At 33.8% G+C, this 14,942-nt stretch overlaps 1 protein-coding gene across 1 annotated transcript in view; it reads right to left on the bottom strand.

The window, feature by feature from the left end:
• Window positions 1-14,942, bottom strand: part of RYR3 (ryanodine receptor 3) — a gene marked incomplete at its 5' end in the record, with an annotated part of 224,891 nt that overhangs the window by 43,009 nt on the left and 166,940 nt on the right. The window contains 7 exons of the mRNA XM_080618062.1: window positions 3,420-3,512; window positions 3,617-3,704; window positions 5,178-5,418; window positions 6,796-7,116; window positions 8,503-8,633; window positions 13,050-13,131; window positions 14,017-14,255. Coding sequence (XP_080474188.1) covers window positions 3,420-3,512; window positions 3,617-3,704; window positions 5,178-5,418; window positions 6,796-7,116; window positions 8,503-8,633; window positions 13,050-13,131; window positions 14,017-14,255 — 1,195 coding nt within the window. The remainder of the gene's footprint in view (window positions 1-3,419; window positions 3,513-3,616; window positions 3,705-5,177; window positions 5,419-6,795; window positions 7,117-8,502; window positions 8,634-13,049; window positions 13,132-14,016; window positions 14,256-14,942) is intronic.

The following is a 14,942-nucleotide window of genomic DNA, read 5'->3' on the forward strand; positions in this document are numbered from 1 at the left end:
ATGTATTGCATGCAATTGAAATAGTCTCAAAGAAGAAATCTAAACCTCTTGCAGAAAATATTAAGATAGAATGCTCTAATTATCATACATTTGCAAATAATATGTATTACATATTGCAAATGGGCACATGCCACAGTGTAGTTTTGTAATACAACTTGGATCTTATGTCTGCCTCAAACTTCAATAATGTCTATCCAAATGCTTTTAAAAAACAGAATAAGAAAAAAATGAGAGCCAGTCAAATAAGCTTCAGGAGGCTATGCAAATTTTTAGCAACTGAGGTTATACATTCAGCCACACATTCCTTTAGATGCAAAAGTTACACAGAAAAAGTTGCCCACATATGTATTAGACATTTATAATGCACATGTGAATGTATGCATTTAGTCTTGTAGATCAATTAACTGTAAAGTACAATAGGACAACATTGAATATTAATAAAAATACTATTTTACCTACAAACCTATGAAAAGTTCAAAAATAACAGATTAGTGGAGTTGAATATGTTTAAATTCTCCATTTCAACACTCCTATTACAAATCTGTTATTTCAGTGAAATCTAAGTTACCAGTCTCTCCCAGTTCTCTAACTTACCATTCCCCTCCGAGCAATCTGCTGCCATTTTTTCAGAAAAGAAAAATTAAAAACTTGCTCAGCTGTTAATACATTTATTTGAGAAAATATTAACAATTTTAATATTGTATAATCCAAATACAATGTGTACGTTATCAATTTACTGAATGTAATGACGAATCGTTTGTTTACAATAGTAACAAAATCCTTCATCCTCTGCATGTTTTTTTTCTGGATATGGCATGTGAAGATACAGAACATGGTATATCACACCTTACACGCTTGTGCTATCAGAGTGTTTAGCATCTTAGGAAAAACTCTCTATTGTAAGACAGACAGTTGTCTAAAGCAGCCCAAGATCAGCATGGGGTCTTACTCCTTTAAGAGACCCCAAACTGTTCTGCCTCAGGCCAACTGTTAATAGGCAATGTTCGTATTCACAGTTATCTACACAGTCTCATGCTGGATAAATATTGCATATGGTTACTTCCAAAAAAAGTAATGCAAGTATAGAGGAAGTGGTGATAAAGAGAAAAGTGCTAATTATTCTGTTAGCATACCACTTCCTGAGCTGAATCTCAATATTAAAGTAAGAAATTATAAAACCAATATTTCCTGATGTAATGCCCTCTAGTGATTATTCTCTGAGGATATAAATAAGTATCAAACCTTGTAAAAACCCTGAAATTCAGTTACATAGAAAATTTCTTTTTTATTCTAAACCATGCAGTCTTTTAAAAATATTATTCATATCTAAACATATGCTTTAATGAACGTGCAAGTTTTAGAGCATTTACATTATACATTATGAAATGTCATCAATTTCCTGCGTAGAAATCATATAGAAAACCAACACAAAACTTCTAAAAGATGCCTCGTGTATTGTATCACAGTATTTAATTCATCATGAAACAAATGCCTATCTAAATGATCAGCTGTTCTGCAATCACTCCTGCAGATAAGGTAATATATTAATAAAATAGTCATGAAAAATACATTAAAAAAATCTTTTATTGCTTCCTATATTAGCAATAACCATGCACAGTGCCCTTAAACACTATGATTTTTTATTAATATGCTTACAAAATTTATATGCATATAAAAAGTATAATCTTTATATATAATGTTATTTACTGCATATCCAAATGAAGGAAACTACATTTACATATGCATCTACATCCATGTTATATACAAATACATTTATAAAAGTATTCATAGTGTATCTCTATATTTAAATATGCACAACAGGAATTTGAAAATGCAATCTCAAACCCAAACTCTTTCAAATTTGGGGCATATAGATTCTTGATGTTAACTTCCTGTGATTTTATAATAATTGGAGCAGTATGAGAGATACCTATGCTTCATTTTGTAAAGACTTGTTTTGTCATTTCTGTCATTCCAGACTGACTATGACACTAGCAGTTTACATCATATTATCCCATTATCAACACTGCAGTGAGACACAATTTTGATGAAGTGTGAATCATCTGATTCTAACCTACCATGCTTGAAAATAAACAGTATACCTAACTCTTTCCTCCTCAGGCAAATTCTAATATATAAAAGTTGAAGTACATGTAATTAAATGCATGTGTAGTGATTGCCATATGATAAAAGTACAAAACCACGTGACAGACTGTTATAGTGCCAGTGATCAGCAAACAGCCTGGACTGTGCCCACTACACATCTCATTAATGAGGATTATGCAAACATTTCAGTTCTATCACACAATTTCAAGGAGGTGCATCTTGAAAACAAGAGAACACATTAAAAATTTCCTTTTCTCCAAATATGAAATTCTCTATATAGTCTGAATTGCTGTTCAGTATCAGCCATGAGCTAAAGATAAGCAGAAAATCTGTTATTTTTTGCTTGTAAACTTTCCAATATCAGGGTTTGGCTTAACCATATTTCAGAACAAAAAAAAATATAACAGAAATTAAGCAAATGCTTTTTAAGAGAATTAAGAAACGTAATAGCATATTTTCTGTGACTCTGTTGTCTAAAGTTGGACTTACAGTAGCTAGGTTACAATCATAATACAGTGAAATACAAAAGCATAAACCCCACCACTTCCCTGGCACACTTTCAAAATAGGATTACACCAAACACATTACAAATATGAATAAAACAAAGGGTTCTTTGCTACATTCACCACCACTAATCACTAATTTGGAATTAGGCTTCATCTGGCTTTAGCTGAGTAAGGCAGTCTTCCTCAGCTAATGTCAAAGTGACATTTTTTACCTTGACAACATGCATTTTCTCTATTATACAGGTAACAAATGTACTTCTCAGACATCATGTCGGCACCTTGTCATATTGAAAATGAGCAAAAAAGAAATTAATGTGGTCATTAATACAAAGCAAGAGAAACAGTGCACATGTGACACACTATATTTATGAATAAAGAGGCATATGCAAAGACAGCATTCCTCTGTCAGTGTCAACAGAACAATACTGATTGATGTTGACAAGAAAAAGATCAGGCCACCAATGTTTCTTCACTAGCTTTCATAAAAGAGTTTACCCTTATCTTTTTTTTTTTTTTTTTCCTGAAAAATCAACAATATATTACAACCCATAATCTCTTATACATTACTTTTTTTTCAATTTTAATCTTCTATCTTTGACTACATAGCAGACATTTAACAAGTAACTCTAAGGGAGATAGCCTACAGTTTGTATAGTAGTTGTCATCTCTATCATCAAGAAACAATACTATTTTTAGTTTCTTCTACCAGCACAACACCTGCAATCTGAGTAGATTTTCAGAGCCTTTTTATAACATACTAAACACATGCTGAAGACTTAACTGATCCACAGATTTTTATTAACTTACTTTAGACATCTTGCTCTTGGTGTCGCCTGTTAAAAACGCTAAATTGTTGATTTCATTCTGAATCACAAAATTTTGTTCTTCTCTTTTGAAATTCTAAAAATGGGAGGGAAAATCACCAGAAGTTTAATTTATCTGCAGTTACCACATTTAAATTGAAAAATAGAATTAAATGGAATAAAAAGTATACATTGTCTTACATGTGATTTACACCACAGGATAAAAACTTCAGCTACCATTCGAAAGAGTTCATCAGAATCCGCATCTGGTTTCTTTAGCCAATTGGCTCTAATTACAAAAACAAGAGAAATTTAAAGTAAGACAACCAAATATAACAACCTCTATTTAACAGATCAGGTTACATTTGTGTAGTTAATTTTGGAATTGAATGAGAATCACCTCAATTTTCCATGACCATGGTTAGAAAGACCATTTTTCATGGCAGTTTAACTAGTCTCCAACAAAACTACTAATTCTTCTCTACTTACTTCTTCATGCTCCTCCTTCCCATGGTATCAACACACAGTTTTGTGCCTATTATGTGAACCAGGCTAAAATAAAGACCTGGCTGAAAAGTAAAGATATTTCCCTATTTCTCTATCCCCTTCCCTCCAATCATTGACCTAAAAAAGAACTCTGTAAGGGTGTGAAGGAAATGAATGAGTGGGTAAAGCTATAATGTATGAGTGCTTCACTTGATTTATTTTTGTAATCCAAGACCTAATACAATTTCTGTCTGGGGCTGTCTGCAGAAGGATGCTCAGAAAACTTGGGCAAACGGACTAACAGATGCAGCCCTCTTAAACATGTCCAGATTAAAATGCATTAATATGACCATGCATAAATTGGGCACCTGACAGCACACATGAAAGGAATTACTACGTTATAACTTATGCGCATTAACTCTATGTCTCTAGTTGGATTTCTCCACAGCCCAGTTAAAACTGTGGTTTTAAAGAATTTGAAGTTTTTCCTTGCCAACAAGGTCTGAAATAATGAAGCCTTGAGTTCATCTAGAAAAAGCAAATAATTCTCAGTAAATTGGTTCACATGACAAGTGATCATGCATGCAATGAAAATGCTTCTAACTAGCCCAATATGTACTAACATCTAAAAAATTTACATGGACAATGACTGTGTAAAGAATACAATACTGTGTTAAGGATACAATTAAGATATTGTAGATACTGAGATGCTATTGATACTCTTCAGAAGAGCATCTTGGGGTCATGTTCTGGGACAATAAAAAGGGAAAGTGTAGGCACAGAATAATCCTTCTGTAAATAGTTGAGGAGAAAAAGTTCAGATAATTCTAAAGGCAATATAATGTCCACTTTTTACTTCCATCTTAAAAAAACAACACAAAGGATTAACATCTTTGTGGCATTATCTACAAATAGAATGATTCAGTGAGGCAAAATGGTTATTCACCCTTTCATTAACAGTTAAGGGTTTTAACCATCTTTTAGTTTGTGAAAGGCATATTCATTTGTAATGCCACTGAGCTGCAGTAGCATATATAGCAAGTCTAGTCAGGATAAGCATTCTTAATGATAATAGTGTAGTTACAATACAACTAAATAAGCCTAATGCATCTGAGAAAAGGTTGTGTATTCAAGGTCCATCATTCCATAAATTAAGAATCTTACAATACTCAGGATCTGATTCTCAGCATAACATTAAATACATTTCTGATTATCTGATCATGGAGTCCAGTACATGAACTAATAAATATGAATTTAATTATTGTTTTTTATTTACCTGTTGTTGTCTACGTAACGTATCAACATCGGATAGAAGGCGTAAAGATCTCTACAAAGAACAGCAAACTCATCAAGAATGAGCAGCTCAGCTTCTTGGGTGTCAGTTTTACTATCTGCTCTCAGTTGCTCCTCTTCCATCACGATCTTTATAGCTTTCTTCTTCAATTTCTCCAGTGTTGGAATAAAGTGAGTTTTCAGCAGATCAGGCCTAGCTTTGCTGATGATGGGTTGAGCATAAACTATACATAGAAAAATATAGACAATCTTACAATTAATGTGCAATTGATGTTAATATGAACTCTGGAGTTCTAGAAAACATAAAGTTCGTAACACTTCACATATCTCTGGACTATCATAAAATTATTAATAAAACTACAAATATAGCTTTTGTGTATGTTAAGGGATTAAAAGCTAGTTAATGGGAGCTCAGATTACAAGTATTTCAGTTTTAAGTCAAATAAACTACCATGGTTTTGGCAAGTCACACATCTCTAACTTAGAACGTAAACAATGCAGGGATTGAGACACAAAGTCCTCACAAAAAACTGGGATTTTTGTTTGTTTGGGTTTTCTTGAGTGTGGTTTTTTGTATACCGTGTCAGAAAATAGTCAGAAGATGGTGTTATGGAAGAATTCCTGTATCTGTTTTGCCTTGGACAAGCTAAAATGCATAGAATGAATTACTAATTCAAGGTCATAGATCTATTTTCTACAAGCATTTGTAATAAAATGCAGATCACTTAAGCCAAAATTCTTTGTAAGAACCTCACTAGTACGTTATCTCCTTACATAGATAAGCAGCCACTACAAAACTACAAGCAGTGGTCTCTACAGTTAAGCAGCAGACCTCTTACTAAATTTTAATGGAATTATATTATTATTATTATTATTATCAAAGAACTTTTAGTATGTAAAATAATACTGAAAACCCAGTGCCAGTGGACATTACAATTTCACAGGAACTTATTACTTTTACATAGATTTTCTTGAATCACCTTATTATATATTATACTTTTACACTGTTTTTAGGACAAATTATAAAATCTGGATACAGTATATTTCTTCAGATAGCTAGCTAGTAAATGTTACAGGACATTTTGTGAAATCTTTCTGCTCATTTAATAGCTGGAAGTTACTCAGGCAAAGCAACTAATTCTGAACTTGGATTACTTCTGGGATTATTTCACCTTACACTTTTTCTTTCCCTTTTGACCTGATACTTCATGAATAGAATTCATGTGATTTATACCCCCTACTACAACAGTCAGTTCTTGGGTGTCTTGAAAATAATTGGATTTTGATCCATTGATCCAACTTCAAATTAAATGCTAAGGCTCTTATACAATGCATAGAGAAGGTAAGATTTTCAGAATCTATTATGGTGTATAGAAAGCACTCTGCTTATAGTGATACTACAATGCATGCATAAAAATAACAATAAAAAAACATTTTAAAAATTAAAATATCTTTCTCTTATTGTTATTTATCTACTCTTTATCTTTCTTTCCTGTTGTTTTCCATTACAATTTATTATTACTATAGCACTCAGTAATATGGTAAAGTGTAGCAAAGCAATGTGATTAGGTACAATTACTCTTCACAAATATTTAGATTACCTGCAATTCTTTTCATCCAAGATGCTTCATCTATTCCCAGATTGTTGTTAATGATTTTCAGAATGTTTCCAAGGACGATGCTCAGATGCTCAGATGTTATCATTGTACAGCAAGGCCCAGTGCTTTGAGGAACACTCTCTGGCCCTCTTTCCCACCAGTAGGATAAATAGTTGCATAGCATGGGTAAGATAACCTCAATTACATGAGGCATTTCAGTGTACCTTGCTCCAGACTCTGCTAAATCATTAATTTCCTTTATTAGTCCATCCAACTGAGGGATCTCTGGACACATGTCTTCCACTGTATCAGGCATACCTAAAACTGCAAGCAAGGATATAAAAGAAAAATATTAATTAACAAAATAAAAGGGAACATATATGTTCATCTACGTTTAAACCCTAAATACAAACAACATTGTCAGGCTTTTTTCTCTCACCATCTTGGGCAGATATAACTATATTAAAACTCTGGTGCATACATAAGGATCTCATCTTATAAATGATGCCTTTCTGATGATGTGCATACAGCACTGATGTAGGCAATCAATGCCACAAAGATACGGCTTTACCATAAGGTATCCTGCAATTATCTGGTGGGAAGCCCAGCTATGTAAAAGTGCAGAACTGAGAGCTTATATCATTATTGGGTAAACTCCAGCCATTGTTTCCATAACCTTTCAAAACTTTCATGTCAATTTGCAAAAGATTAAATCCACTTCAGGGAAAAGGAAAAAAAGGCAGCTCAAAATCATAGGCAAGATTAAAATGAAACTGTATCTAATTCACAAACTCTTCACGTGTATCTCCCAACAAAAAATGACAGGAAAGAATTCAGTTTGCCAGGTGCTTGTATGAGAAATTGAAGAGTGTTTCGTGCTTATTCAGCAATGAACAACCCATCATAATCTAATGCCAGTCACTCTAGTAAAATTCTTCTTCCACTAGTGCTGCTTCTATAAAGTAAAGCTGAAAGGAAGGAAGGGCTAGCACAAGCTTTTCATTAACTGCTTTTATATAAAAAAATTAGGAAGCATGTGGAATTGATCTACCTACTTCCACTCTCCTTCCCCACAAAGGAACAATGATTTTGGAATGTAATGACTCCTACAATGGATCAGTAAGGTAAATACTGAAATACTTTAAGATATGAGTCCATCAAGAGTAAGGGGAGAGAGAAATGAAGAAAATCTATGTAAAAGACTCATGTTCCTTTGATTAAGGCTTCATGGAATCAAAGTCATATTCTGTCAGGACTTCCCTATACCGAAATGCAATGGAGTACTGGTAAGACAACAAAATATGTAGATAATTGCCCTGTTAACACAAATAAGATATTTCACCTCTTGTATGTTGCTAGTAAGAACATAAGCGTACAGTCTGCTAAGAAGTTTTGTAATGTAGATATATCTTTGACTAAGCTTCAAGTTTTACAGTATGCAGCTTCAGAAAAGAATTCAAACATCACATTCAGAAATACATCCAAATAATCCAAATATGCTAGGAGAAAGACAAAAATGTTAACACAATCTCCATAAAGCAGAGCAAGGCTAAAATGACAAGCACTGAAAGAGCAATAGTAGGAGTTCTCTACTGAGGCATACATTCAGGTCCTTTACATTATTACAATTTCTATTACTATTAGTTGGAGAGGAGCAAACAGGTGTGTGGTTTTGTTTTGTTTCCTTTTTTCATGAGGAACAGTACTTACTTGCTCTTTCTCTTGCACTTTTTGTGTTGAAGACAGACAATGGGTTGTAATGGTTGAGAGAAGGTTCAAGGAATGCTACTGGAATGGCTGCTGCAAGAGATGCTAAGCACTCACCAAGTGCGGGACGCTGCCTGTATGAGACACCATAATTTACCTGAGAGGAAAAGTCTTTCACAGGCTTTCAATGTCTAGCATGCATTATAAAGCACCAATATTTACTCTGATTTAGTTTATGTTTTTAATACTATTTGACAATTCTGAAAAATTGTATTTCTCACATGACAAAATTTCTGGAAATTATGTTGGTATAAGAAACAGAGTTTTAAAAAAAATCAGCCTGTACCAAAAATTCCATGTTAAAAGGTAAACTGCTACATAGTTCAACTGTGCAACTACAAACAATACAAAACACATCTGGAATATGCACAAAAAAATAGATTAGTAACTGCATATTATTATAGCTGCAGTTTGCATGAACAAGGAGCACAAGGATTTGTTTTGGCAGTCATACCCTTTTTCAAGATTTTACTATTTTTCTGTATATAGTATACATCTATATAGAAATACATATTTCTTTTGCTTCACACATTTACCATTTACATAGTTAAATGATGAGAAACACTACTGCCACTCATTGATGACTGATTTCATGACTTCCTGGGTTTCTGTGTGGCATGTTCTGAAAAAGGCAATACAGCATTCCCCCCCAAAACCTTTGCATGTTCGTATTTGTCTGTTCTGTACTAGCGATAGAACTCAGCATCTTGATAAGCTGGATGAAGGAAATGATCCACTCAAAAATAAACCTCACCATAAAAAGTAAACTAGCCAAGCCAAACCAACAGCAACAAAATGCTCATCATCTGGCTGCATACATACCAGGAAAAAAAAATAAAAAGAGGTGGAAATGTACAGATGAAGGTGCAAGAGATTCTGAAACAGTCTCTTTCAGCATAACACTAGACCCACATTGGCTAAGGTACTCATCTGAAGTTCTGAATTTCTGAAGCACTGTTTATACAAGATGCCTTACAGATTTTGTTATGCTTGACATACAGATTGGATAAAGATAGTACAACCTTTCATCCTTTGAAGCTTCATGGCATTTTTTTGGAACAGACATGGATCTGTTGGAGCAGGTCCAGAAAAGATCAGTGGAATGGAACACATCTCCTATGAAGAAGGGCTGATAGAGCTGGGATTGTTCAGCCTGGAGAAGACTCCAGGGAGACATTATTGTGGCCTTTCAGTACTTAGAGGGGGCTTATAAGAAAGATGAGGACAGACTTTTCTGGAGGGCCTACTGCGATAGGACAAGTGGTAATGGCTTTTAACTGAAAGAGGGTGGATTTCAACTAGATATAAGGAACAATTTTTTTACAATGAGGATGATAAAACAGTGGAACAGGTTGCCCAGAGAGGTGGTAGATGCCCCATCCCTGGAAACATTCAAGGTCAGGTTGGACAGGGCTCTGAGCAACATGACCAAGTTCCTGTTCATTGAGAGGAGTTAAACATTTAAAAGTCCCTTCCAACCCAAACTATTCTATGATTCTATGATCATTCAGCTTTCTGGGCTAACTACAATATTTTTAAGATTCATTTGTGTAAACAAAGCCTTCCTCATTTTATGACCTAAAGTCAAAAATTGCGATCCATCTAGTACCTCATCTTCAACTGCCTATATCAATGTTTACTTCATAACCATGCTGGGATGTGAGGAGTTTTGCAACTTTATAGCCTCCAACTTCTTTTGTTCTAGGAGAAACAAAAGAAATTGGCAAAAGCAATTATAAAAATTAAAAACATTATAAAAAGGATTTCTGTTCACTTGGGTATTTCATGTAACATGATTCACATTACACTGTTTCAAAGGTGAATGCTCATTCAATCTCTGTATAGAATTACTACAGTTTATTATTGATTTACTGCCATCAAAGAAATAGAAAATGCAGAAATCCATTACCACAAAATCAAAAAGAAACTATGTTCTCCACCAATAATCTGTGTCATTTGCCTTACATTCTGACCATCAATATAGTGTATATTTTGAAACAGAATACATGATACATTAGTATCACAGATAGGAACCACAGAACATTTCATTAAAAATCAAATTTTTGATAATCTTAGAATTCCTACTAAATTTAAAGGCATAGCAAAGTTCTCTTCAATTTAAACTGTGTGGAAATTTACAGTGTTATATATGTAGGAGATTTCATAAATTTTCCTAAAAAGGAAACATTATTACATCTTTGCCTTCTTTTGGATCAAGGAAAAAACTTGGGGGGTGTGCGTATAAACATATATGTACACAAGCACATATTAAAAAGTAGTTTGAAAAGACTAACATCAAATGCACTAAGGCTATTTAATCACATGCCTGACAATGTCATAATGCATACCCATCTTTCTATATGAAAAGAGGATTCCAAGAAGCCAAAAGAAGGTGAACAATTACACAACAAGGCTAAGAAAATTACTCTTTAAGTACACAGCTACTTTATGTCATATGGATTTCCTAAATATGAGAAATCAAGGAAAAGCCTATAATTTTGTAGGACAGAAACTAGAAAAGAAAAATAATTTCAGAGTCACTGGCATAAAAAGCAATGAATGTAAAATAAATCACTTAGGAAACTGAGTGGTTCAATAGACTTGACAGAGTAAAAGATACTTAAAGAAAGCCAAATTAACCCTTCAGACAAAATATTTTAGGAAGACATCAAACTGGAAACATTTGCTACAAAGAATGAGGAAAAATTGTCAGAGACTGAAATGGAAGTCTTGGAGGAAGTGAAAAGCACTTGAAATATAATGAAATCAATCTAGTCTTTGAGAAACCAAGCAAGATAAAAGACCACCAACTGATGACAATCACAAAGAAGCATTTACTATTACGCCATTGTTACAATAGGCTTTCTTGCGTCTTTCACAATCTTCATTTTGAGAAGCCTCAAACAGGTCAACTCGAAGTCTTAAACTGAACAATCTGGATGTGTCTGTATGACTGAATACAGCAGTTAATGTTATATTTAACTACATACATTTTTTTAAAGTGCTACGATTTCTTAACTTGTGCAGAAGTTTGTATTTCTTATTAGCGAAACAGATATTTCATCAGTTTTTCTAAAAATCCATTAGAAATGTATTTCTATAAACCAACTAGGAAAAGAACAAGATGCCATAAAGGGACATAAAACTTTTGGGTACTGGGTATGAAAAGGGAACTTTCAACTTTACAATCTAAATTCCTGATGCAATGAAAGAAAATAAATGGGTACCCAGGTATAGAATTCATAGAATGACTACAGCAATAATACCACACTTGCCAGTAGAGCATTAGGCCTCAAAGAAGTCAAGGACTACTGTATTCTGCATCTGGTTCTCAACATTTATGAACCACAGAGACATTTAGAGAAGAAAGGTTCATAGAGAAAGCAGAAATATATCCAATATCCTAAACAAGCTAAGCAGTCTTTGTAGAGTGGACAAAACCCTTGCACAATGGAAGTTTCTCACAACAAGGCAGCAACAGCAATCCAACTTCGTATTATCCCTGAGCCACAGTGGTCAGAAGGCTTGTAGAATCATCTGAACTATTTCAGCCATGAAAAGTCATATTCACCTATGAATAATGAACTATTACTCATCCTGCAATGGAAGGTAAAATTTCTTAATATCCCTGCCAAAATTCAGTAGGAAAGAGAAAAAAATGCACTTTGATCTTAAATCTGAGCACTATTTAACTTGAATAACTGCTCAAGTCAGCTCAATCATTCACTTCTAAGTTTTGCTGAAAAATTGAACACTCTGTTTGACATCCTACTTCCCACCTAGACAACTAATGTCTACCTACAGTCTAACAGCCTGAATGAGACTACTGAAAACCAAACTAACTGAAATTCACAGTTGTAAACTTCTCACAGCCTTTGGCAACTAGTTCATTTTCTTGGTTATATCTGACCTGATCACTCTTCCGTTCTAAAAAGACAACTGCAGTAGGAAAAGGTGATGCAACCAGATGCTTAAAGGAATTGTAGACTCTACTCTTTTTTAATTCCAAGTAACTGGTATTTTCCTTTATAGAGTTAAAATCTCTCAAAATGCTCTAAATATGCTCAAGATTTTGTGCTTGGGACAACTATTTTAAGAACTCTGTGTAACCTTGGGTGTGAGACAGACACAACCTACTTAGTAGTCAGCCTGCCTACCACAGCAACATGCGGTAGCCAAAATTTGAGAAGCTTGCTGGCAACTCATGGAAAAAATTAGCTTTCCCTATGGGAAAAACAAACTCCCTGCAGATACACTACCATATGCAGGATGAATTGTTTGCTTTTATTTAGTTTGGGCTGGTTTTTGCTTGGTTGGTTGTTTTTTCTGGAGTGGAACTGAATTCTAAGGTACAGGCAACTACATTCCAGCTCAAGTATATTTTAAACATGCTCACACTGTTTCAGATTCACCTTTCATTCGAATTGATTTATTAACTAAACACCACACTCCTAATGAAAAGATTTTACATGCTGTTTTTCATTCAATACCTTTCAACATAGATGTTTTTCCCAGTCCCAAGGGAATATAGGCTACAAAGAATTCTGTAACATGAAACTTGTACATCACCCACTAGAGGAAAACAAGAGGTAGATTATTAATATTTAATCAAATAAAGACTACTTTCTAAATATAAGAAATGTTTTACAATCTGAAAAAGTGTCTAAAACTTTTAGTGTATGTATGACTGAACATTCTATGGTTATTTATCTTAAATACACAGTCTGTCATCTACATTCATGCCAAACCCTAACAGAGCAGTCATTTCAAGAGGCCAGCAAATACTTGCTAGACAGATATTGCAGATTATCACACTTGCAGAGTACAGTTTTAAGCTAAACGACATCAGTCTGTATGTTTAACTTCCAGGAACATGATCTAAAGGCTCCCCACTTTTTTAAAGAAAGCGGGCTATCATTTTCTCGATTATCTTCTGCTTTGGAACTGTGATCATGCAAATATATATAAAATTTTGGAACAGCATATTGCTGAATCTCGAGGCATTTCAGTATTTTTAAACTGAATGATGTTAAAAATAAGGAAAATTTAAATTAGAATATCTAGAGTGGTTTTCAAGTGTAAGAAAAAAACCACAAGGAATTAATGGTGAGTTGTCTCCTTCAATCTAATGACGTAAAAATATGCAACAAAAATAAGGATCACTTAATTTTCTATAGGAAACTAGTCTCATCCACACAGCTGGTAAGAGAGCTATTTAGAGGGAATTTCTTTCTCTCAATGCTTGCAGAAATAGTGTACATAAGTAACTTGAAACTTACTAAGTATTATTCTTAGACATGCAATAGAAATAAGGTACTATGCAGCTAATATATGATTTGATTCTGGAAATGCGCGTGTTAGTGAAAACAGAATTTCATCCTTTGAATTCATGCAATCATTACTAAAAAGCATTTGTATTATAACACTATAAACTTCAAAAATGAAACAAAAACTTACAAAGTAAATCAATTCCAAACTGATATTGTGCAATATGTTCAAAAATTGATGTCAAGATGGGTAACAATGCTACTGTAGTATAATTGATATTCTGTGAAACACCCTTGATTTGTGTTCGTGAATGGGTAAATTTTCCAAGCTTAAGATTTTCTGAAGTTTTTTCCAGGTCTTCAGCTGCATTTTCAAAAAAGGCACGCAATCCAGCTTTAACAAGCTCAGATCCTGATTTCATAACAGTTCTGAAAAATAATGAATGAAAAATATTAACTCTGCATTGATCTTCAGGAGTTTTATAGATATGTATGCACATGTTACATTCTATTAATCTTTGAAAACACACACATATATCGATGAACTTTATGTTATGAACTGCAAAGGACAGTTACATCTACATAGTAGTGTAAGCAGCAATTAGCTTGGAGTATTTAATACAAATTAATAAGAAGAAAGAGCTTGCTTCTCAGTCTTGGCTTTCCTGGTTTTGTTATCTGCTTTCCAATAAGACCATGCCTTCTCAGCAGACATCATAGGTGGTGAGAAAGTTCCTCTGTACAATATGCTCAAGAAAAATAACTCTTAATTCCTAAATTTTTCTGGGAGCTACAGCAATTAGATATGCAAGTCAGGATGCATGCTTAGATGCATCTTCAAAGCACTCTAAATCTAGAAAATGCTACTGCAATACTACCATCACAGTCCCATTCTTTAATGTTTTTGCACTCTTCTCCAAGCCCTTAATGAAGCTTTCCAGTGTTATTATTCACAATGAGTTCACTGTCAGGCTGCCGTATAACATAACTAGGCCAGAAAACAGTTCATGTTAGAAAACTATTCCAGCCTGTGTTTTAATGTACTTAAGTATTTAAATGGTAAACAGTAAAATTCTGCAAATGTAACTGTGCACAAATATTAAGACATTCTTCATA

This window comes from Psittacula echo, assembly GCF_963264785.1.
Source record: "Psittacula echo genome assembly, chromosome: 5".
In the NCBI taxonomy this organism is placed as follows: Eukaryota; Metazoa; Chordata; class Aves; order Psittaciformes; family Psittacidae; genus Psittacula; species Psittacula echo.